This window comes from Pelobates fuscus, chromosome 3 (genome assembly GCF_036172605.1).
Source record: "Pelobates fuscus isolate aPelFus1 chromosome 3, aPelFus1.pri, whole genome shotgun sequence".
Taxonomy (NCBI): Eukaryota; Metazoa; Chordata; class Amphibia; order Anura; family Pelobatidae; genus Pelobates; species Pelobates fuscus.
Genome location: NC_086319.1, coordinates 388,778,894 through 388,805,502, shown reverse-complemented (window position 1 = coordinate 388,805,502; position 26,609 = coordinate 388,778,894). Strand labels below are relative to the sequence as shown.

Genomic DNA, 26,609 nt, shown 5'->3' with positions numbered 1-26,609 from the left:
ACTCTATATAACCTCCCTATAACTCCACCTATTACCCAATATAATCTCTCCCTATCCCTCATTTTAAACTCTCTCTATATTCTCTATTCTTTACTACATATAAACCCTTTCTCTCTCTACCTGTTCTTATTACTCCATATAACCTCCCACTATAACCATTCCTATTAGTCCCTATAACCTCTCGCAATGTTTCCTACTTTTATTACATATCTCTCCTCACATATCTATAATATTATTATTAATGTTATTTATATAGTACCAACTTATACTGCAGCCCTTGACAATATCATAAAGGGGGGATTTAACAACAAATGAGACAAACTATCATACATTTCTATAGGACTGATAGATAGGTTGATGAGGACTCTGCTCAAATAAACTTACAATCTAGATGAGGTGGGTGTAAACAAATAAGATGGGAAGCAGATAGCGGCCAAGTGACAGGTTGGGGAAGTAGCAGAATTGGAAGGTGAGAGTGAAGTGGAGAATGGGCCCACTAATTAAGTTGAGAAAGTAAGAGATGAGTTTGATTCATGACAGTCACCTCAGGAGGTCACGGAACAGAAAATTAGGGGAGGCAGGTGGTTCAATAAGAATGGAGCAGCCTGGGAAAAGTTCTGTAAGCAGTAGAAGAAGTGGGCAGGATAAGGTCACCAACAAAACAGAATGACCAAGAAGGGTGCTCTTATGAATTAGTTAAGAAATGTAGCATGGGGTAGAGTTGTTGAGAGCTTTCGAGGTAACAGTTTATATTTTGAAAGGGATGATGAGTGTGTTGAGGGATGGGATATAAAAAAATAAGCCTTTCTACAGCATTCATTATATTATATGTTAACTGTCTTTATTAGACCTCTGCCCGCACCACCTGCATGATTCATTCATAGTGGAATAGGACCTCTTCAAATTGCCTTACCTTCAGCACAGCGACAGACTTCACCCTGGCAGATCTTGCTGTATAGAGCACTATTTTTGTCAACATGGTAAAATTTAGTGCAACGGTTTTCTGTATAAGCAGAAAGAAAAACCCAGACGATCATTATGCTGAGAGATGAAACACTTTTAAATTTCAACAAATCAACGACAACTTTCTATTCTATTCTAATTGTCAAATCTGATGCATAGACTATATTTAGCAGCCCAAATCGCATATTTTTCTAAAAAAATACCTTAATTGAATCATCAAGCTGTATCCTCTTATAGCTACAGGGAGTGCAGAATTATTAGGCAAGTTGTATTTTTGAGGATTAATTTTATTATTGAACAACAACCATGTTCTCAATGAACCCAAAAAACTCATTAATATCAAGGCTGAATATTTTTGGAAGTAGTTTTTAGTTTGTTTTTAGTTATAGCTATTTTAGGGGGATATCTGTGTGTGCAGGTGACTATTACTGTGCATAATTATTAGGCAACTTAACAAAAAACAAATATACCCATTTCAATTATTTATTTTTACCAGTGAAACCAATATAACATCTCAACATTCACAAATATACATTTCTGACATTCAAAAACAAAACAAAAACAAATCAGTGACCAATATAGCCACCTTTCTTTGCAAGGACACTCAAAAGCCTGCCATCCATGGATTCTGTCAGTGTTTTGATCTGTTCACCATCAACATTGCGTGCAGCAGCAACCACAGCCTCCCAGACACTGTTCAGAGAGGTGTACTGTTTTCCCTCCTTGTAAATCTCACATTTGATGATGGACCACAGGTTCTCAATGGGGTTCAGATCAGGTGAACAAGGAGGCCATGTCATTAGATTTTCTTCTTTTATACCCTTTCTTGCCAGCCACGCTGTGGAGTACTTGGATGCGTGTGATGGAGCATTGTCCTGCATGAAAATCATGTTTTTCTTGAAGGATGCAGACTTCTTCCTGTACCACTGCTTGAAGAAGGTGTCTTCCAGAAACTGGCAGTAGGACTGGGAGTTGAGCTTGACTCCATCCTCAACCCGAAAAGGCCCCACAAGCTCATCTTTGATGATACCAGCCCAAACCAGTACTCCACCTCCACCTTGCTGGCGTCTGAGTCGGACTGGAGCTCTCTGCCCTTTACCAATCCATCCATCTGGCCCATCAAGACTCACTCTCATTTCATCAGTCCATAAAACCTTAGAAAAATCAGTCTTGAGATATTTCCTGGCCCAGTCTTGACGTTTCAGCTTGTGTGTCTTGTTCAGTGGTGGTCGTCTTTCAGCCTTTCTTACCTTGGCCATGTCTCTGAGTATTGCACACCTTGTGCTTTTGGGCACTCCAGTGATGTTGCAGCTCTGAAATATGGCCAAACTGGTGGCAAGTGGCATCTTGGCAGCTGCACACTTGACTTTTCTCAGTTCATGGGCAGTTATTTTGCACCTTGCTTTCTCCACACGCTTCTTGCGACCCTGTTGACTATTTTGAATGAAACGCTTGATTGTTCGATGATCACGCTTCAGAAGCTTTGCAATTTTAAGAGTGCTGCATCCCTCTGCAAGATATCTCACTATTTTTGACTTTTCTGAGCCTGTCAAGTCCTTCTTTTGACCCATTTTGCCAAAGGAAAGGAAGTTGCCTAATAATTATGCACACCTGATATACGGTGTTGATGTCATTAGACCACACCCCTTCTCATTACAGAGATGCACATCACCTAATATGCTTAATAGGTAGTAGGCTTTCGAGCCTATACAGCTTGGAGTAAGACAACATGCTAAAGAGGATGATGTGGTCAAAATACTAATTTGCCTAATAATTCTGCACTCCCTGTATATTTACTTTCCAAAAACTATTACTCAATTGAACCGTGAAGATATCTGACTTTTTTTCAGTCTTGTTTTTAGCAACAATTAGTGAATAAGCACCTAGACTAACAAGCTAAGTTCTGTTCAATGTATAGAGGATGTATAGAGGATGTTGGTTATTAACAAGTTTGGACTCTATACTTTCTTTCCTACCCTCGCTACCCCCCTTTCCGCTGGTCTGCCTGGTAACAACATTAAAGTCCCAACTAACCATCCCGCTTTTACTACCCACTCCATACATTCAGACCAAGTGTAACTATCATATTTGATAAAGAATAAAAGCACGCCCTGTTAAAGAGCACCATATATACATCTGTGATATGCAATAAAAGTTTGAAGTCACTTTGAACAACTTGTGTCTGTTTCAGTTCATGGTGGCTTCCCCAGCACTGGAAAGAGATTTCAGAACAAACCAGAGATTCAGCAATTACATAGAAGTCCATGGCAAAGAAGTTGTCAATTATTAAAGAGATCTAAATTTTGTTCTAACAAACCCTATTCATGAAGTCTTCGGAAAACATTGTACGACCAGAGCTGCATGTCGATTATTTTACTATTTTTTTTTCCAGGTCAAAATAATAAAGGCACTTCTGGATGAGGTTTTAGTAGGGACTACCAATAATGCGTACAGTATTGCAAACAGGAAATATATTTTTGGTCACGTACCTGGCGTGTAATAGTCATAGACTGTGACAGATGCAGGTTGAATAAGACCCACTTCAAACCCTTGATGGAGACGGAATCTCAAACATTCCTCCTGTGTGTGTGAGACCTTAGGGTAGAAGGAAATTAAAGTGTCACTGTAGGGACCATAACCATTTCAGGTCATTGAATTGGGTATAGTACCAGGAGTCTCATGGCACTGTCCCTTCATTCAGGCAATATATGACACATTTCTCACTGTCCAATCACATTAGAAAGCGACCTGTTTCAGGAGCAGCTGTTCTAATTTGCCGTCCCCCTTGCAGAGTCACTTGATAGACAAAACATGTCTGGGCTGTACTGCTGTCCCGGGTGTTGGCATTCTTGGTCTATGCTAGACCGTTATGTTTGTCTGACATTCTGTATTCATGCTCCGAGGGTAACAGTGATATTGCTCTATGTATCTGGTGCAGCTATAGGTGCCCTTTAAAGGCAGAATTAGGGATATTGAGCTCATTACTCACTCTTCTGTCTACTCTCACAAACTCAATTTCTGTCAGCCAAATGCACATTCAGTCACACCCAGCCAACTCGATACTCGATCACACTCAGTCAACCTTCCAAACAATCACACTCAATCACATACAGACAGTTCAGACATCCCTCACATAGCATTACATTCAGCCAGCCACCACGCTCACGATTACAATCAGTCAATTATCACAGTTATCTAACCACCACAATCATACTCAGCCACCAAACACATCTCACTTAGCTGTATAGAAGAGTGATGGGGGTGGGAGGCTATTTTATTACACTGGGGTCCAGTGGAACCTTCTAGCCATACCAATTCACACCAGCAATGGACACTGTGATATGCTGAAAGTGGTCAGATGACACTCTGAGACAATCACAGCTGGTCATTGCTGCTCAAGCTGATGCTTCCTCATTAACTCAAACATAATTTTTACCCTGAATGGGAGCAAGGCACAAGGTAACGCCAAACACTATAAACTCTTCAATGAGATGAAACCGTTACAAAGTCTATAGTGTTAAATTTGCCATTTAAAAAAAATCAGATAGAAACGAATACAGAATATGAAACAGGACATAGCGAGCAGACACAAGGATTCTGAACATCATGGTAAATGTTTCTCATAAACAACGGAAGTACCAATAATACCCACCACTTTCTAGAAAATGTATGGGGTAAGGAAATATTAAAATATTGAATAGAGTTCCAGGACTTTGTATTTACTAATCATTGGTGAACTGACTACATGCTTGCAAAACATGGTCAATCATTTTGGCATTTTTCGTGATCAAGTTTGTTTCACATTTTTGGGATCTTATGTCGGCAGTGACTGATAAATGTAGCAAGAAATAAGAACAAAAGTTAAAATGGAATATGACAGACAAATCAATGTTGTTCTAAGCTTGCAATCTGTTACTTCTCTGGGAGACTTGCATGTGAAAGAGACAAGGGGTTTTCAAGAACCTGGTTGTTTTTTTTTAGGGTTTAACGGGAATGAAAGATTGTAACAGTAAATAATAGTCAACAAAATAGTAAAATGATCTGTAATCACATTTTCCTCACCTTGTTCAGGTATATAATAAGAGTTCCTCTTTCAGTAGCTCCCTTGTTGATCTCAAAGTTGGAGATGTATTTGTCCACCCCGTTCATTAACTGTGCGTAATGATAAAAAAAAAATAAAAAAAAATAATCATATATAGAATATGATAAACAGGAGAAATGCTAAAAGACATATGATAGTTTGTATTCAGACTTTGGGCACATATTTAAACATTCCTCATTCTAAATTTGAAAGGAGAGATAACTAAAGAAAAGTCAATAGCTGGTTTCTAGTCATTGCTCCTTTTAGATCACAACAAGTTTTTAATTTAAAAAGCTGTGTTTAAAGAGTGCTGCGTTGTCAAGGGGGCCTGCATAAATACATGATGAAGTTTAAAACATGATGCCTGTCCGTGCTTCTCCAGGGCTGCACCTTTTTCTGTGGAACTCCCTCCCCTTCTCCGTCAGACTTTCACCCAGTCTCCAATGCTTCACAAAAATCTTTGAAAACACTCTTCTTCAGGAAAGCATATCTGTTAGAGGGTTTTCACCCCCCCTTCCCCTCCCTCCCCCCCATGACCACTCTCCTGCAACTGTCAAAAATAACCTACTAAGTTCTCAGTGAATACTTTAACAAACTTTTTTCATTACCCCTACTTATACCCTTTGTGTCACTATACCCCACTCCCTCTAGCATGTAAGCTCATTGAGCAGGGCCCTCCACCCCTCTGTTCCTGTGCGTCCACTTGTCTGGTTTACAATCCCATGTCTGTTAGTCCACCCTTTGTGAGGCACTACGGAATTGCTGGCGCTATATAAATAATAAAATAATAATAATTTGTAAATTAAGTTCATAATTTTGGGAGGATTGTGGAATCATGGTTTCTTGGTATTACTCTATTATTCTATGCTTCTACATACCAGGTCATAATAACAATCATCTGTTCCTTAGCAAGCCTTAAAATTGGGTAAATACAACCTCAGATGAACAACAGATGTCATGATTTACTTAACAAAAATAAAGCCAAAATGGAGAAGCCATGTATGAAAAACTAAGTACACCCTACTGCTTCCATAGGAATTAAGAGGTTAAGTAGCAGACAGGTCACATCACCAAGTGTGACCGCCTCAATAAAAGGGGAAGTTTTAGCAGTTTGCTAGCCTGGGGCATTTATATGTATGTTAATACAATGCCAAGGAGGAAGGACATCAGCAATGATCTTAGATAACCAATTGTTACTACCAATCAAAATGGGAAGGGTTATGAAGCTATTTCCAAACAATTTAAAGTCCATCATTCTACAGTGAGAAAGATCATTCAAAAGTGGAAAACATTTAAGACAGTTGCCAATGAGAGGACGTTCCAGCAATTTCACTACTCCAGTCTGATAATGACTCCTTTACACATATTCTAATTTTAGAAAAATTGGCTTTTCTACAGTCTAAAACTTTTGTTTTTGTATGGTGTGACTCAGTCACTGTTCGTATATTAAATTACACTGACTGGTAATCATTGGATCCTAAACTTTCACCTACAGTAATATCTGATACCAAATCCGACTCTGACTCTGTTCACTTCACTAACTTTTATTAGGCTAGATTTTATGTTATCCTTCACATACAGGGCCACCCCTGCCCCTTTCTTGCCTTCTCTGTCTTTTCTATATAAAGAATACTCTGGTACTGCTATGTCCCAGTCATTTTTCTCATTATACCATGTCTCAGTAACAGCGACTAAATCTACATTATCAGTTGCCATTATTGCCACAAGTTCATGGATCAACAGCAAAAAACAAATGTGAGGAAGGCTTAACTTGATGGACACAAGTCTCTTTTCAACTATGTAACTATGTAACTAAACTGCGAACATTTGTAGACATAACTTTAAACTTATTTTTTAACACACTTGCTACATGCACTTTCTGTCCTTGTTTTGGGGGGTAATGTTTTATCTTTTGAGAAAGATGCAAACCATTTTTGTCATTGGTTGGTTCCACAAACTTGGTGCCTGAGCCTGTCTCCACTACACTCTGCCTCCATAACACCACTACACTCAGTGCCTGAGCCTGTCTCCATAACACCACTACACTCTGAAAGTGCTGAAAACTAATTAGCTAGAGCCTCAGACTGTGCAATATGCCTTTTATCCACAACTCTAAGTCTACCAGATCCTACAGTAATCCATCTGCCATTCCTAGGCTGTCTCTTTGGCAGGGGCTTTGCAACAGTCTCAGCCTGAGATTGTTTAACAGATAATTTACAAATCTCAGACTTAAAAAATACAATCTCCTGCCGCAATATAGAGAACTGTCTACAGATTAGACAGCATCCGAATCTCCAAAAAGTGGAAAGTGAAACAAATGCATAACAACTATTACACTAAACTAAGTCTGCCATTTAAACGAGGTGAGTAATTTAAATCAAACAAATCAAATCTAACTTTTTTTTTTTCACCTCCTGTATACCTCAGATTACCACCAGTTTATCTCCAGAATATCTCCAAGCACACACTATGAAACAGCAACCAAGCTATATTAGTCAAGCTAATGACCACAGCCCTTATATAACTTCTAAAAGCACCACCCACTAGGAATGTTTAACAGCTGGGTGGGCCTATGCTTATTAACATACAATCAATAGCAATGAGTAAATACCTAACTAATCAAATCTGATGCCTTACCAATTACCAACAAGAAACCAAACCTTGTGCAATCAATAAAACTTTTTTCTATAGATGACTTACATGTAACATTAAAAAGAAAAGTCTTAGAAAAAAATCTTAGTTGAAGAATCAGTAAAAGTCTCCAGAATATCTCCAAGCACACACTTTGAAGCAGCAATTGGAAGCAGCAACCACGCTATATTAGCCAATATATTAAGTTTAAAAACTATTTAGCAAATTTATATGGGCAAGCAGGAAATCTAGAGAGTAATTTAACTTAACTTCTAGGGCAGTGGTTCCCAAACTTTTTAGGTTCAAGGGGCCCTTAATATTTCAGTATTTTTCCATGGCACCCCAAGTCAAAATTTCTAGGTTGTATATCTATACAGCTCTGTCGCATTTACTGGCGCTATAGTGTAATGTACAGTCTTGGTGTTTGAAGGGGTACTTGTATATAGTTATTGTGTTTTAATACAGGGGTGTGTTTGTATGTGATGTTTGCGTTTGATTGCTGGGGTGTGTCTGAATGCAATGTTTAATTTTAAATGCAGATGTACATTTGTGTGAAGTATTTGTGTTTGAGTAAAGGGGTGTGTTTGTGTCAGGGCCGGCGCCACCTGTAAGGCGACCTAGGCAGCCGCGTTCCGCGCCGCCCAGCCACGCTACATGGGCAGGAGGGAGGGTAAGGACCACTAGGGACGGGAGGGAGGGAGGGGGGTATAAGGACCACTAGGGGAGGGATGGGGGGGATAAGGACCACTAGGGGAGGGACGGGGGGGATAAGGACCACTAGGGGAGGGATGGGGGGGATAAGGACAACTATGGGAGGGAGGGGGGGTTAAGACCACTATGGGAGGGAGGGGGGGGGGATAAGGACCACTATGGGAGGGAGGGAAGGGGGTTAAGACGACTATGGGAGGGGGGATAAGGACCACTATGGGAGGGAGGGGGGGATAAGGACCACTATGGGAGGGAGGGGGGGTTAGGTTAAGGACCACTTTTGGAGGGAGGGGGGATAAGGACCACTAGGGGAGGGGGATAAGGACCACTAGGGGAGGGAGGTTGGGGGGATAAGGACCACTAGGGGAGGGAGGGGGGATAAGGACCACTAGGGGAGGGGAGGGGGGAGTAAGGACCACTAGGGGAGGGGAGTGGGGAGTAAGGACCACTAGGGGAGGGGAAGGTAAGGACCAGTAGGGGAGGGGAGGGGGAGCAAGGACCACTAGGGGAGGGGAGGGTAAGGACCACTAGGGGAGGGGTGAGTCAGGACCACTGGGGGAGGGGGTGAAGGAACACAGGGGGAACGGGGGTGGGGACGTCCACTAGGGGTTTGGGAGAGGGAGGACCACTAAGGGGGGGAAGGACCACCAAAGGGGGGTAAGGAGGGAGGACTACTAAGGAGAGGGGAGGAGGGTAAGGACCACTAAGGAGGGGAGGGGGGAGTGAGAAGACCACCAAGGGGGGACTGCAGAGGAACAGGGGGCCAAGGGAGAGCACTAAGTGACAGAAGGGGAGAACACGGAGGGACAGAAGGGAAGGGGAAATCAATAATTGACCGGAGGGGAGAGCACTATGAATTTTAAAAAAATAAATAAAGAGCTGTTCCCCTCTCAGTCCCTATCCTACCCCACAAACCCTCTCTTTTACACTACACACATACACAATGCATCCCCCCCCACACACACAGAAACATACAATGCATTCCTACTCACACACAGACACACCCGAAACACACAATGCATCCCTGACGTTCTCTTACATAATTAATGCACCCCTTACAGACACACACTGCATTCAATTACATACACAGAAACAAACCTTGCACCCCTTACACACACACACACACACAGAAACATACAATGCATTCCTCACACGCAAACACACACTACATCCCCAATAAACACACTACATCCCTTACACAAATTGCACACATAAAACATCCCCAACTCATGGATGGGCCATGTAGGTGGATTTATGGGTGGGCATTGTAGGCGGCCCAGACCTTGAGTTGTGTAAGGGGCCCTAAAAAATGGAGCTGCTTCCTGTTCGTTAATTGTTGTGAGCACTGTTAAAAACAGTCTCCAGAGAGCCTCTTCTACACCAGACCTGTGGAGCCAGACTGAGCCCATCATCAGCCTCTTGTCCCCATCTGGTGGTAAGTAGGCAATCCAATATATTATTAGTGGCACTAATCTCTAATTTACCTCACATTAAATGGATGCTATAGTTACCAGAAGCACTACAGCATAATGTAGTGGTTCTGGTGTCTATAGCCTGTGCCTGTAGGCTTTTTAATGTAAACACACTGTCTTTTCAGATAAAAGACACTTTGTGAAGACTGGCGTTGGCCCATATGGCAGAGCATATGGGCGGGGCATTGTGATGTCACATGGTGGGCAGGACATATGGGCGGGCGGCAAAAGTTTTTTTGCCTAGGGCGGCAAAAATCCTTGCACCGGCCCTGGTTTGTGTATATGTATTTTGAATGCAGGGGTGTGTTTGTATGTAATATTTGTGTTAGATTGCAGGAGTGTGCTTGTATGTTGACTGCTTGGATGTATGCACATACATACATACATACATACTTACACAGATATTCATGCACATTAACACACAGATGCATATAAATACACTGACACATACACACAAATTTATATAGACACCGACACATACACACATATAGATACACACCGACACATACACACACATAGATACACACATGCACTCTGACACACAAACATTGATACATGCCCACACCATGACACAGATACATACTGACATAAAACCACACACCCTGACACCCAGATGCACAATACACAGATGTGTGCATGCACACAGACACAGAAGCACACTGACATATATATACACACACAGATGCCCACACACACTCATACACACACTCATACACATACAAACACTCGTACTCGCGCACACACATACTCATACTCATACTCGTACACTCAAATTCATACACACACTCACACACAAGTGATTTTTTTTTATATCTCGAGCTACCCTCCTGTTAGCTTACCTTATGTGCCAGGAGGGTGGCTTGGAGTCCTGCTGCTGTCGGAGTGAGGGGTCTGGAGCTCTTCATGCTCCTCTCCCCTCACACTGCGGCTGCCTCCTCTTCCTCCCGTGCTGTTTCCCTGCAGGATGCTGGGAGAAAGTGACAGGCTGTCACTTCCTCCAAGCCGGCCGACAATACAGGGGCCTGGTCGCGGTCTTAAAGGACCGTGACACTCGACCGGGTCCCTGTACAGTAGTAATGTTTCCCCGGTGCTATAATCATAGCACCGGGGAAATATTCCACGGCACCACTGTGTGCACGTCGCGCGCACCAGGGCGCAGTGGCACATAGTTTGGGAACCGCTGATCTAAGGGAAGAAATTCAGGAGGATTAGGTATACCAAATATAATAAGGCTACGTAACTTAACTATGTTATTTCATATTATTAAGTGGTTCTCAAATGACAAATCCCAATATCAATGGTATTATTTAGAGAAGAATAGTGTAAACTTAGAAAACATTAGTTCTGTCCTTTGGGTAGAAAAGAAATTAGGGAAAATAGCTAATCATATCATCTCTGATCTTATAGCTATGTGGAAGAAAATCAAACATTCTCATCTATCATACATCAAAATTTCTTTATTCTCCCATATGGAAGTTATTGAGTTGTTAATAAACAATATCAATTTGAAACAATAGACCAGGTGGGAGCTTTAATGTATCCTAACCAGATGATAGCTGATGGCAAAATAATTTAAATTGCCATTCTAGATTCTTAATATGATTTACCCTCTAACGAAATCTATAACTATCTGAGAGTCAAACACTTCTTGGAGAAAGATATTTTGAGAAAGTTGTAAAAAACAGAAAAAGATCCAAAAATAGAAGATATAATTCTTGGTAAATGGAAATCAAAATTAGGAACAAAATCAACAAACCTAGTTAGTAGGAGAGAGCCCCTGAACTTCAACAAACTCATAAAAAAATGGGAAAATAAATTGTAATATAAATATTCTTGAGCAAGAATGGTTCTACTCTATTAATACCACAACATCTGATTCTCACAACTTAAACCTATGGGAAGTATACTATAAACTAATATATAGATGGTATTGGACCCCACAAAAATGAAATAAAGTATCAAATCAAATAGATCCAAAATGTTGGAGAAGCCAAGAGGAGGAGGGCTAATATACTCATATGGTGGAATTGCACTAAAACCAAAGCCAAATTGGAAAATATTTTTTCTATAATTTCCTCCTTTTTAGGGACAAAACTCCATATGAATATAGCCTTGGCTCTTCTCCATATAGGAATAAAGGAAATACCCCATCAAATAGAAACCTAATTATTCATATTCTTTTGGCATTCAAATTATGAATAGTTAAAAATTGGAAAAAGAATTTTGAACCTGATCTCAAAATGTGGTATATCCAAATGGAATATCAGGCATTTATGGAAAAAAGCTTCTACTCAAATAACTTGAATAATCTTGAAAAATATGAAAAAGTATGGTCACCTTGACATAACCATCAATATCAAATCTGGACATCGTTAGAATCTTAAAATGCAAACAAACTAAGAGAACAATTAGGTAAAAAGTACACCTATTATAAAACACATTAAATTTCATAACTATGATTAACTGCAATCCTGTGTGAATGAGAATGAATGAGAATTAATGTTAATGTTGTTACTTATTCAGTAGAACAAGAATGTGTTTACTAATGGTATATTGTATACTATCCTGAATAATGTGATATGTTTGTATATAAAATAAAAAAAAACTTTGTAAATAAAGAATTAAAAAAAAACAAAAGAATGTACTGCACAATTGTCTCTCCCAAGCGCCACTCTGTCTGTGGACTTAATCACGTAATCCCCAGCTAACACAACCTGCTGTTCCCTGGCAGTTCTAAAGGCACAGCATAAAAAATCCACTCTACTTGTAGGCTAGGAGACCAAGTGATACTCGCTTGATTGACCAGACCTCGGAACAGTCCCGTTCCGAGGAACAGTTCCAGGGTATCTCTTGGTCAGTTGCTCGAGTTGTAAATTTAGTCCAGTAAATAACCAGAGGTCCTTGGCTGGTTCTTCCCTGGTTGGGAAGCACAGCAAGTGTCTGGGTCCATAAAGTGACATTAGTCCCTTTTAGTGGTTCTGAGGACCAGCCCAATAGTCTGTGGGTAGGAGGCTACTTTTCATACTTCTTCAAAAGGCCATGGCACAGGAGCTTCCATCACAGCAGAGATCACAATTAAACATTTCTCCACCACATGCATATACAAGTATGGAGACAAGAACATTTTGTTAATATTAGAGTTTACTGTGATTACCTTTTAAATCAGAGGTCATGTTAAAGAAGGTTCACTACATGTGTTGCTACTCTGTCCATTCTCAGGCAGGAATTTAAATGTATGTATGTGTGTTTCTTGATTAAGACACTCACCCTGTTAAGGTCATTAATATCTGGAAAAAAGCCAGTCATCATGGAAACATCAATAATTGACATTGTGGCATCATAAGACTTCAAAAATCTGGAATTACAGAATTAACTATCAATTGCATATACACATAAATTAATGTTACAGTAGGTACACCATGTTCATAAAAAATGACTAATGGTGCCCTAATTTTTTTTTCCTTTTCCACGATATTTTTATTAACATTTTCATTATCAAAGGAATGAATTGCCATGGTTTATTTGCATGACTTGAAATCCCACTCAATTTAGTTAATGACACCTTTTTTAAAAAAAAAAAATGAAAAAAACTTTTACATTTTTTATTTTCGTTTGTGCATGAGAGAAAAAAAAACTGCGTAAACTGCTATGCCCCAACAGCATATTCAGATATTGTTGGTTAGCATAGTGACAAAATGGCACATTTTATGAATAACTGCAGACTACATGGACAGTGACATGTCGTTAATAAAGCGGGAACGACATAGTGCACATCAGAGCCATTGTAAATGTCAGTACTAATAGTATGGTAAAGTATATTATAAATTAAAATATAACATTGGAAGTCGAGGTATAACGAGCTGAAAGTGGGCAATAGGGGCTACCAGGGCTTTTTGTTACAATTTTACAGATGCCCGATTTGGTGTTGGCTGATGGTCAGAATAAGTGTGGGATCTGAAAGTGTGGAGGCCCTGGGGAGCCGTTATATTGTGGTGCAAACAACCAAGGGTCTCCTACTTAGTTGTAGGTGGAGGTACCATTTAGTGCCATGGATTAGAGGGATATGGGATATAAGCCAGTGTAAGTAAGTGTAGTTAGTGGCAATACCACTGGTATATACAACATGCAAACATTTAGCTAGTGATAGGACCAGTGACTTTATACGCTATTTTTAGTGATTATGAATGCTCAGAGAGATGAGGAATTTGAAAAGGAGCACATTCATAATGTGATAAGAAGTCGTTCAAACCTCTGCAGAAGAATTAGGCAACATAGTGGATTTGCATGAAGGGTAACACAGTTACAATAGTTTTAGTGATGTATGGCCTCAAGATGTTTAATGACAGTAAATGGTGGATGGACGAGAGGAAAGGAAGAACACACTTACTTGGTGCAAATAGTGATGGACACAGATTTTTTTACATTTTCAGGCTTCCGTGCTGTGTAAAGAGCAGAAGGCAAGACAAAGGTATAGCATGAAATCCTCTTACAACATAACATAACATACTGCAAGGCTGTTCACTAAGCTGGAACCTGTCCGATCAGAACTGCAAATATTCAGCCGAAATATCCATTCTTCAAAGAGAGCAAATTGTGACTATCTCTGAAAAAAATTGTAAATTCTCCACAATTCCAAGTGTGTGTAATAAAATGTAAAATTGTGTTTACTTACCATTATCATCTTCTTCTTTCACAGTCACAGAAAGGAAAAAGTTATCGCACTTGTTCTCCCTCTCTTTGGCAGTTTCATAGTATATTGACTGGACCTACATGAGGTATGACATAATCAGGGCTACTGATAGGTGCTTTTCTAAAACGTTATGCGTTTTTTTTTGTTTGTTTTTTAACAACTACACAGCTTTCAAGAAACAGGTATATGTCATATGGAATTGTGTGTCAGATTCATTGCGCATGGTTTGACTCTTTTCAACTAATCATGTGACTGCTTAATGTAATTAGTTGCACCAGAGTGTAATTATGGATATTGGATATCTAGCAATGAAGCTGAATGTAACTTACTAATGTTTTGTTTTTTGTTTATAGTTTTAATGATGTATTCTGTCACAATAATTATTTTAATATTCAGAGTGTTTGGTATGTTGTATAACTCAAATGGTAGAATAATAAAATCCAATTTAATTCTACTTGACTACAACCATAGACAAGGTGATAGAAGCTCGGAACATTAAACATCTGAGATTTGTAAATATGTATGCCAATCATCATAGATAGATTTAAACCCATGAAAAGAAAACAATTCTCTCTCTATGTGTTATGGTTGTGGTCATTCATTTTAGGTAAAGGTATTGGTCCAAAAATGTGACTTTTGATTAAACTTACTGTCAGAACGCCTTGTCCTTTTCCTTTGGCTGTCACTACAAACTCTTCAGGCGTTTTAAGCTATAAAATAAATGAGAAAAAGTTATTGGAAAAAACAAAACACAACATATATAGCTCTCTGTCACAAAGAGCACAGAATATTTATGTCTTTTCCTATCACTCAGTGCAGATTATATATTTTTTTTTACCCATGGAGAGTGCCTTATCACCCCTGTTACAAGGAGCATCCTAAGTTAGCAATGTAAAATATGCAACATACACTGCCTGGCCACCTGGATTTAACTGAGCAAATAGGTAAGAGCCTCCTATTGGATAGTTACTGCATGGACGATTATCTTTCAGCTGGATACAAGTTATTTAACCCCAACTGATGCAATGAGTAGCTTCTCATTTCTTAAAACAACCATGTCGAAAGACACATCCCGTGGTCGTGGAAAAGATGTTAGTCTGTTTGAGAAGGGTCAAATCATTGGCATGCGTCAAGCAGAGAAAACATCTAAAGAGATTGCAGAAACGACTAAAATTAGGTTAAGAACTGTCCAACGCATTATTAAAAACTGGAAGGAGAGTGGGGAACCACCAGTGATGGGCGCATCAGGGTAAGAAGAGAGGCAGCTGAAGTGATGCACCGATCATGCCTAGTGCCTAATGTACAAGCCTGTGGGGCAGTGCTATGATCTAGAGTTGCTGCAGTTGGTCAGGTGTAGGTTCAGCAACATTATGTGCCCAAAGAATGAGGTCAGCTGACTACCTAATAATACTGAATGACCAGGTTATTCCATCAATGGATTGTGCTTTACTATTAGGAATGGTTTGGGACTTTATCTATATCTCAAGGAGATTAGTATTTGATGGATGCTATTCTGAGGCCATAAGTTGCTTTGAGTTCATGAGAGGGTACCAGTCTGCTGTGTATATATTCTTAGTTATATGTTTTATTGCCTTTGGAGTTTTATGTGTATATTCACTAAGGTGTTGGTAGAGATTATGAGAGTATTTGCACATCTTTTTATAAACTAGGAATTGCTATTCTAGACATATAGCATGGGCACTTTCCAACCTCGTGGCAAAATAAGAATAATACAATTTTTGACATCAAAACCTTTTTTGAGTGCGGTATCATTCATTATATTTCAAAAACATTTTTAAGGCTAACCAAAGGGCAGGCTACTGGGTTTCTCAGAGTTCTCATATTCTCTGTTTTGTTGCAATGCAATTACTTGGACCCTTCCCAAGATAAAATGGTAATCCAGACGTCAACCCCGTGCTAACTGTGCTTAGAGGGTTATCAGCTACACCTCACTAACGAGATTCAAAGAAGGCCAAAACAATCATCTGGGGTTGCTGTATACCTCTTGCAAAGACAACTTGCAGGCATTTCGGTTCTCGGCTGACCTTATGGGTGGGATCGGTCTTATATGGAAATGGTATAGGTACTCTTTGTAATGGCACAAGTGAGCAAAACATTTTCGAGATCTGGGTGGGGACTAACCAAAGAGCAAGCTACTGAATTTCTCTAAGCATTTTACCAATTATCAGAATGTTCATAGTCTCGGTTTTTGTTGCAAATATCAGCAGATGTTAAGATGATAAAGGGGAAAAAATAATTTATAAGTTGTTATGCAGTGCTAAAACTACTTTTAATTAAAGATGATCTAAATATCATGAGATTTGACATAATTGTTCCAGACTTTCTGGTCATGATTGTCTTTTATGCAGTATAATTGTGTACAAGGGAGTTCCCCTAGTTAGACTTTTGATTAGAAATATCCCCTCTGATCAAGGGTTTAACGTTCTGAATAATTGAACAATAAACAATGTTATCGAAATCTCTGGTCTTGAATTTAATCTAGGGACTAATACACTCAACTGATCTGTTACCATTATAACAGGTACAGAGTGACGGCTGCTACTTAGCCCCTTAGGACTAAGCCCATTGAGGCTACATAGCTATTTTTGCACATTTAATTGTATTTAATTGTGCCACAGTTTAATGTTTGCTGTTTTCTATTACTATTTTTATTGTATTAAAGTACTGCAATATCATTTTTCCCTCTATTTTTCTTTTGCATATGAGGATCTCTTATGGAATTGGTAAATATAGAATTATACTAGTGATTGTGGGGCCCTGATTTGTCCATAGAATTTTTCTATACACATTGTGGTTTGTTTATTGGATTGAAGAGTGATCATGTGGTCAGAAGTTTACCTGCACTATTGCTGCACTGTTTGGCTCCACCTGCCCATTTATGTTTATTTTAAAGTTAATAAAAAGAGGAAGTAAAAAAAAACTGTTGTATGAGGAATGTCCACAGGAAAAAAAAAAATCCTGATCTGTGGATCTGCTAGCACATATTATATATAACAAATGCGGGCCACAATTGTTACATTTCTTGAAGAAATGGATAACGGTGGTCATGCATGGCCACTGATTGAATCGTTTGATCCATGTGTGTTAGCTCATATAAGAAATAAATTGTTGGAAATGAACAGTGTTAGGGTGGAGTGGACTGGTTGATAAAGCACATGGAGGCAGAGAGAAGGAAGAGAGGAAGAAAAGGTCTCCAAGGCAGTAATGTTTGCATGCTCTTTTGGGACTGTAACCCATTGTTACCCATCTGTAGATCAGCTTAAAAGGTTGCACTTACCTCCATCTTACAGTTGTGCTTAAAAGTTTGCATACCCTTAGTTCTTAATACTGTGTATTGCCTCCTTTAGCATCCATGACAGCGTGCAGTCTTTTGCAATAGTTGTCTATGAGGCCCCTAATTCTTGCAGGTAGTATAGCTGCCCATTCCTCTTGGCAAAATGCCTACAGGTCATGCAAAGCCTTTGGTCGTCATGCATAAAGCACACGTTTGAGATCTGATATTAAGGTCTGAAGACTGTGATGGCCACTCCAGATGTTTTCAGTAGTCCGTCTAATTCCAGTTGTGACACTAGCTTCCTCTTGACAATGTTCAAACGTTGTGTTACCAGCACTTTTGGTGTTAGGGTAGATGATGGTCTCTTGCTCATCCATAGTTCCCACATATGTTTCATGTAACCCTTCTCATTAGGTCTGCTGTTATAATAGCATTCACGCAGGTCTAAGTTCCATGTATCATGTCCAGGAATGGTTTGTTCCAGTAGCCCACTTGTCATCAGATCACCCTGGTTCCCTAGCATTTGACATAGACCTTGATAATCCGGGCAATATCCGAGCCGACATGACTGTCTTTGTTTGTGTTGCTCTCATATTATTGAGGTGGGTAGAGTATATATCATAAGGTGTGTTGCCCTGGGACACTTACTGCTGCAGTGGTCGGACCTGGATTCAAACCTGTGGTTCCCAGTCCTAAGTCAGTGGCGTGTGTGTGTGTTTAAATCTGTGAATATAGTGAGTGTATGTAGCTCTTAAAATGACTGCAGGGTTAAAGATAATGTGAGAAATGGTTAATGTAAAAGAGGTTAAGGTTTGAGAGGGGATAATACCAGAGTTATATTCCATTGATTGTTAGTGTTAAGAGGATTAAAAACTTGAGACGGGTTACATTTGTGGTATAAGTCGTGTTTAGAGTTATTCAGTTTAGGGCAGATTTGGGTTTAATTTAAGGCAGATGGATTATTTTTAATAGAAATTAAATTTAGGATGGGAATGTTTTTTTTAGGAAGGCTTTGAGTGCTTAAATTTGAGACTAAGGTTTTGGGAAGGATACATTTAAGGTTAGGGAAAAGGGGTGTTTTGGGCATGTGGAGTTTGAAGGTTTATTAACAATAAAATGCCTCCATCCTCTGTAGCCCAGTCACCCTCCCATGGTTGATTGTTGAGCTGCAAGAGCTGTGATACAGTGTGCATTACTTAGTGTTGTCTCTGCTCCTCCTGCAAGGCATTTCCTGTGTGAGAGGCTGTTAGTGGGCAGATGGTAAGTGATCCCTTCCCTTCCACTTCCTGTCCAGCCTCACTGGAGGAGCTGGGACAACACTATGTTTTACATTTACTATAATTGTTTCTGCAGCTCAGCTTTCAAGTATAGTAGGTTGATTCACTAGAAAGGACACAGGCAAAGGCTCCTGGAACTTATCTCTCCTCACCAGCCCACTTAAACCCCAAAAAGACACATAACACATTATAAGTTCTGAAAAGAGGCACCTCCTACAGGACAGGACTTCATACATACATTCCTGCTACCACTCACCGTTTCGGTACGAGCCACCAACGCATTCTGTAGATTGATACGATGTGTAACCTCTTGTTTTCTGCTGGGGATGTTTAAAGATACATCGAGTTGCAGGTTACCAACAGTAGGGATATCTATCTGGTATTGAGCCAAAGCTTCGAATGTTACAACTGTGGCCTGGAATGAAAGTTGATGTACAAGATTCAATTTGTGCTGGACTGAAATGTAAATTTATCCTTAACATTCAATACAAAAGAAAATAAGCACAAAAAAAATAATAATTCAAGAGTCCTAAACTATAGAATTATTATTTACCTTCAGGTAAGCAAAATTCGTTATTTCTACATTTTGTGGAAAATATTTTAGAACAAAATATTTACTAAGGACATTAGGAATACAGCAGCAATTACTTTTAACATCAAAGGCAATAAAATGGTATAAATGCAAGACTTGTGAACATTTTGCATGTTTCAGTAGGTAAGCATAAAAAATAAAGATAAAGTGCAAAGAAAACAAAGTGTCAGGAATGGAGGTTGGAGAAAAAGGGTAAATTGAACTTAAAGGGAAACTCCAGTGCCAGGAAAACAATCAGTTTTCCTAGCACTGCAGGATCCCCCTTCCTCCCACCACCCACTCCCCAGTGAAAAGTGAAAACCCCTTCAGTGACTTACCTGAGACAGCGACATGTCCCTCGTCGCTGCTTCCTCCTCCCCCGCCGCTCCTCCTACTGACTCCGTCGGCCGGTGAGCGAGACTGATCCCGCCCACCGGTCGGGGAGACCTAATGCGCAATGCCAGGTGTCCAGTCACATTGGACCCCCAAGGACTTGGACTGTGGACTCAGGGGTGTCAAATAGACTTGTCACAGGCCTGTCATGGGTCTGGCCACAAGTCTGTCTATTTCTATGTGTGTCAGTATATGCAGCAGTGGGTCAACAGAGGGGGAGGGACAGCAGCTCCCCATGCAGGCATAAAGTATACTCAGGTGTTTAATTTTGTACTGTAAGTTTAATTTTGTACTGTAAGTGATCACCTGCTGTGGGAGACCAGGGCTGTGTTAAAGGGACACTATAGTCACCTGAACAACTTCAGCTTAATGAGGTTGTTCAGGTGAGAACTATAGCTCCTTGCAGCCTCTCTCATGTAAACACTGTATTTTCTGAGAAAAATACAGTGTTTACATTGAAAGCTAGGAACACCTCCAGTTGTAGTCACTCAGAGTGAACCAGAGGGACTTCCGAGTTGATGGAGCATCCACTCAGATCTGCTGTCAGCAGAGCACAGGGCAGCACTGTGCACAGCATCCTGTGATTCAGTATCTCCTCCCTCTGCATGCAGACACTGAACTTTCCTCATAGAGATTCATTGATTCAAGTAATCTCTATGAGGAGATGCTGATTGGTCAGGGCTGTGTTTGAATCATGCTGGCTCTGCCCCTGATCTGCCTCTTTGTCAGTCTCAGCCAATCCTATGGGGAAGCACTGTGATTTGATCATGCAGACTGCTTGTTTTTCTAAGTCTAACAGCATGCTTATTTACAGCTTCAGGCTTGAATACAGTAAGATTTTTATTATATTTATGGAGGCATGAGGGGCCCAGGGGAGCTACATGGTGGTGTTAACACTATAGGATCAGGAATACATGTTTGTGTTCCCAGGGCCGGTGCAAGGATTTTTGCCGCCCTAGGTAAAAGAAAGATTTGCCGCCCCTTCCCCCCCAGTGACATCACAATGCCCCACCCATATGATCTGCCATATGAACCAACGCCAGTGCTGCACACAGTGTGTGTTTACATTAAAAAGCCTGCAGGGACAAACTATAGACACCAGAACCACTTCATTAAGCTGCAGTGGTTCTGGGGACTAAAGTGTCCCTTTAATGTGAGGTAAATTAGAGATTAGTGTCACAAATAATATACTAGATTGCCTACTTACAACCAGATGAGGATGGTGATGAGCTCTGGCTGCAGTCTGGCTCCACTGTCTGGTGTAGAACAGGATCTCTGGAGGCTGTCTGTAACTGTGGTCACAGAATTCAATGTTCTTGGAGAACAGGAAGCAGCTCCATTTTTTGAGACCCCTTACGCAGGCTCAATGTCTGGGCCCCAGGGCCTGACAGTGAGTGTGCCCATAAGGCCCACCCATAAGTCCACTTATATGTTTGCTCACAGGAAGTGGAGTGTGTAGGGGATGGAGTTATGGTAGAGGATCTAATGGGTGTGCTTATGGAATGTAGTGTATAGGGATACCAGTTTGTGTAGGTGATGCAGTGTGTTTGTGTGTAGTGGAAGCATTGTGTAAATCTGTTTTGCATAAGGGATGCAAAGTGTGTTTCTGTGTATGTAAGGGATGCAGTGTGTGTGTGTCTGTAAGGGGTGCGTTGAATGTGTGTAAGAGATGCATTGTGTTTCTGTGTGTGTGTAAGGGATGAATTGTGTGTTTCTGTGTATGTGCGCAAAGGATGCATTGTCTTAATGTGTAAGGGTTGCATTGTGTGTGTGTGTGTGTGTAATGGATACATTGTGTGTTTCTCTGTGTATAAGGGAAGCATGATGTGTTTGTTTCTGTGTGTGTAGGGATGCATTGTGTGTTTCTGAGTATGTACAGGGATGGATTGTGTGTGTGTGTGTGTGTGTGTGTGCGTAGTGTGAAAGAGCTCCCTGTCCTGCCCCCTGTCCTACAGAGATCTCCCTTCCATCCCTTAGAGATCTCCCCTGCCCCTTAGTGGTCTCTCCTCTCCTCCTCTGTCCCTTAGTGGTCTCTACTCTCCTCCCCCCACCTTCCTTAGTGGTCTAGTCTCCCCCTTAGTGGTCTCTGTTCTCCTCTGCCCCCCCTTTCCAATAGTGGTCTCTCCTCTCCCCCCTTTCCATTAGTGGTCTTCCCCCCCACCCTTAGTGGTCTCTTCTCACCCCCCTTTCCATTAGGGGTCTCTCCTCTCCCCCCACCCTCCCCTAGTGGTCTCTCCTCCACCCCCCTCCCTCCCTTAGTGGTCTCTGCTCTCCCCCCACCCTCCCTTAGCGGTCTCTCCTCACCCCACTCCCCTAGTGGTCTCTCCACCAACCCCTCCCTCTTTTAGTGGTCTTTCCCTCCCCCACGTTCTCCTGTGTTCTCATCTCCCCCCCGTAATCTTCTCTTCTTCTCCCCCCTCCCTCTCTGTAATCTTCTCCCCTCCCCCCTCCCTGTAATCTTCTCCCCTGCCCCCTCCCTGTAATCATCTCCGCCGACCCTCCTTGTAATCTTCTCCCCTCCTGTAATCTTCTCTTCTCCCCTCCCTGTAATCTTCTCTTCTTCTTCTCCCCCCTCCCTCCCCGTAATCTCTTCCTCTCCCACCATAATCTTCTCTTCTCCCTCCCTGTAATTTTCTCTTCTCCCCCTTCCTCCCTGTAATCTTTTCTTCTTCTCCCCCACTCCCTGTAATCTTCTCCACTCCCCCCTCTCCCTGTAATCTTCTCTTTTTCTCCCCAACCCCCCCTCCCTCCCTCCCTCCCATCTTCTCTTCCCCCTCCTTCCTCCCTCCCTGTAATCTTCTCTTTTTCTCCCCCCTGTAATCTTCTCTTTTTCTCCCCAACCCCCTCCCTCCCTGTAATCTTCTCTTCCCCCTCCCTCCCTGTAATCTTCTCTTTTTCTCCCCCCTGTAATCTTCTTTTTTTCTCCCCGTCCCCCTCCCTCCCTGTAATCTTCTCTTCCTCCCCCTCCCTCCCTGTAATCTTCTCTTCTTCTTCCCCTCCCCCCTCCTTCGGTCCGCGGTACAGGAGCTTGTGTTTCCTGTACCCGGCCGGACTAATAGGAAGTGCACACTGCGTGTGCACTTCCTATCAGTCCGGCCAGGACCGTGGACCGGAGAGGAGCTCGGCCACACTACAGGGAAGGGGAGGTGAGGAGAGAGGCAGCCGCTTGAGCGCTCTATATAGAGCGCTCTGGTGGCTGCAGCATTTAAAGGGCCGGCGATGGGGGCTCAGGGCGCCCCTCCTATATGGCGCCCTAGGCAGCTGCCTAGTTCGCCTTATAGGAAGCGCCAGCCCTGTGTGTTCCTGACCCTATAGTGATCCTTTAAACATACTCTGATATTTTGACACAGCAAAACCACTGTAGCTGAGCTGAACAGAGTTAGCCTCAAAAGACAAAATAAAACTGTCTTCACTCCTCAGCCCCTAAGCCTAGAGACTTTAACTAAACCCATTGGATTTGAGTTGTGTCTACTGGAGATTTAGTCAACTAAAACTAGATTAAAACTAAAACATTTTAGATGACTAAAATACAACTAAAATGAAAATGGTCAAAAGACTATGACTAAAACTAAATTGAAATATGACGCCAAAATTAACACTGGTGTTGTGTTCCTTTAATGTGTTATGAAGATATTATTTGCATGTTCTAATTTGTGTACATGTTTAGAGACCATTCCACATTAAGTTTACATTTATAATGTGTATTACTCACTTGTGTTGATGTAAAGACTTCTCCATAGTATCTCTGCTCAGCAATCCAGCGTACGATGGGGCCTGTCAGTTCAAACTGTTTCAGATAAAGGAGGGTGAGAAGGGCGTAACCTGTAGCCTCCAATGACAATTGCTTGGAATTTCGTTCATCCCAGTGAATATTGCCTAAATGTTTAGGATCAAAGGAAAAAAAGCAAAATAAAAGATGTTCACGAGTGGTTCTTCTGAAATTGGTTATAATGGTGTCCAATAGGTTTAGCTTTTTTTGCACGCAATCTATTGAGGGTCTATGTGGATCATATCTTCAGCATGTTACGCACATACCAATTATTTTTGTATAATGTTCATACTCATGTCAATAAAATGAGTACACAGTGTGCCATCATTGGTATGTTATTTAGGGAGGGAGTAGACCAAAAGTGGCACAATTTGTGACTCATAAAAATAAAACGTTAAAGGGACACTATCGTCACCATAACAACTACAGCTTATTGAATTTGTTCTGGTGAGTAGACTCATTACCTTCAGGCTTTTTGCTGTAAACACTATCTTTTCAGAGAAAATGCAGTGTTTACATTACAGCCTAGTGATAACTTCTCTGGTCACTCCTCAGATGGCTGTTAGAGATCCTTCCTGGGTCATGGCTGCCTAAAATGCATCCAAACATTCAGTGTCTCCTCCCTCTGCATGCAGACACTGAACTTTCCTTTTAGAGATTCATTGATTCAATTCATCTCTATGAGGAGATGCTGATTTGCCAGGGCTGTGTTTTAATCATGCTGGCTCTGCCCCTGATCTGCCCCCTTGTCAGTCTCAGCCAATCCTATGGGAAAGCACTGTGATTGGATCAGGCTACCACTTCTGATGATGTCAGCAGTCTGCATGTTTTTTTTTTTTTAGGCAAATAAATTTAGGCTTCTGGCTTTAATACAGTAAGATTTTGCTATATATATGGAGGCATGAGGGGCCCAGGGGGGCTAGATGATGCTCTTAACACTATAGGGTCAGGAATACATGTTTGTGTTCCTGACCCTATAGTGATCCTTTAAAGGAATACTATAGGGTCAGGGACACAAACATGTATTCCTGATCCTATAGTGTTAAAAACACCATTTAGGTGCCTTGCCCTCTTACCACCTTAGAAAGGACTATGTCTAGTACTGACTAGATATATAACAAGATCATATTAAACCATTTCACATTTTAAGGTGAATGAGTAGATTAATATATAAATTATAATCAAAAGTGAGAGGCTTTATAGCTACTAGAATCATCAATTTTGGTAAGCTTTTATTTAAGTTTACATAGTTTTCATTTATACCGTTATAAAATCTTCAATCACAATTCTACCTATAGAAATAGAATGGCCAAGATCTACAGACCAATGCGCCAATTATGTTTCCTGCTTTAGAAATCAAATGTCCATACACGTTTTATTTTAGTCTCATTGTTACCTGAGTAAGATAAAAAAGCAGCTAGTAAGTAATCATGTTACTCTGCTGGGTAATTCATTTTCTTATATAGGTACTATATGACTTTGAGTTTCATTACCTGTGGATACGGAGAGCAATTTCCTTGTGTCCTTCAACTTCCCACCTCTGGCGAGTGCATACGAGGCAATTGCTGTAGTATAGGGTGTCTGCACATTTGGATATTGGTCCAAAACAAATTTCATTCCTTTGTCGATGCTATCCTGATAGTTCTGTAATAGAAAAAAAAGAATTAGCCTGTAACAAAGTAACTAAAAAAAATTGTAATATTGAAGAGATAATGAACATTTAAAAATTAAAAAAATATATAAATACATAAAAGTTGAATATGAAGCAAAAATCTGAACGGTAAATATACATTAACCATCATGTGAATGTGTTATGTAAGTGATACAATTTACATATTTTTTTCCACTTTCAAATATGAAACCACTCAAATAGTCGAACCCGAGATATTAATTTTGAGTAGGTAAAATTATTTATCTACAGTGGTTTCCAAAATTAATTTTTAAAAAATATACTAAATGTTATGTAGCTCCTCGTTCCCATGCTAGAATATAAAAATGACCACCTGTACTATATGGACAAAAATATTACCCCTGCCTCATTTTTGTGTAAAGAGGAAGGTACAAATATGACTAAACTTTCAATACCTATATTAAAAATAGGTATATATTCTATAGTTGCGTACATTTAAACACTAAAATGATCTATAAGCAATATATATATTTAAAGGCAAGCATAAAAACATGCAAGTTAAATATCTAAAAAAAAAGGTAGAGCTAGAAATGTATTCTGCACAACACATCTAAATCATATAGTAAAACATGTTATACTACACTGGAATTATGTTAAGAAGAATAGTTTGGCAGGTGGCTGTGATGTTACATATGTGTAATCATATGCTCAGAATTCTAGAATTATACTGGGAATCATATTGGGGAGGTGTAGATGATATTGCACTAGATGAACAAGGAACACACACAATTTGTGGACAGATGTAACAGTATACATATTAATTTAAAACCATACCCTGAATATTGGAGCAATTATCTGCAGTTACTGCAAATTGTTTAATATTAACTTATATCTCTAGTAACTACATTATACATTTACAAGTCAATCAAAGATGTGCAGGGGGATGTACCAGTAAAAGTATGAAATAAAAGCCATATTTGGGAGAGAGTGATATTGAACCAGACTATTCTGGCAGGTAAATTATTCACCAGAATTGGGTAGAACTATTCTGGGCAGGTGAGTGTAATATTGAACCATATTCTGCAGTCACATTTTACACTAAAATATCTATTTTAGACCATGCACTTTA

General features: G+C 40.4%; 1 protein-coding gene across 1 annotated transcript in view; it reads right to left on the bottom strand.

The window, feature by feature from the left end:
* LOC134603563 (complement C3-like) overlaps positions 1-26,609 on the bottom strand; it is a 127,182-nt gene that overhangs the window by 18,548 nt on the left and 82,025 nt on the right. Inside the window, exons 28-37 of the mRNA XM_063449656.1 lie at positions 25,344-25,494; positions 23,794-23,957; positions 19,374-19,532; positions 15,196-15,255; positions 14,528-14,621; positions 14,243-14,294; positions 13,123-13,210; positions 5,026-5,115; positions 3,453-3,558; positions 914-1,003 (exon numbers count right to left, since the gene is read on the bottom strand). Of these exons, the coding sequence (XP_063305726.1) occupies positions 914-1,003; positions 3,453-3,558; positions 5,026-5,115; positions 13,123-13,210; positions 14,243-14,294; positions 14,528-14,621; positions 15,196-15,255; positions 19,374-19,532; positions 23,794-23,957; positions 25,344-25,494 (1,054 nt within the window). The remainder of the gene's footprint in view (positions 1-913; positions 1,004-3,452; positions 3,559-5,025; positions 5,116-13,122; positions 13,211-14,242; positions 14,295-14,527; positions 14,622-15,195; positions 15,256-19,373; positions 19,533-23,793; positions 23,958-25,343; positions 25,495-26,609) is intronic.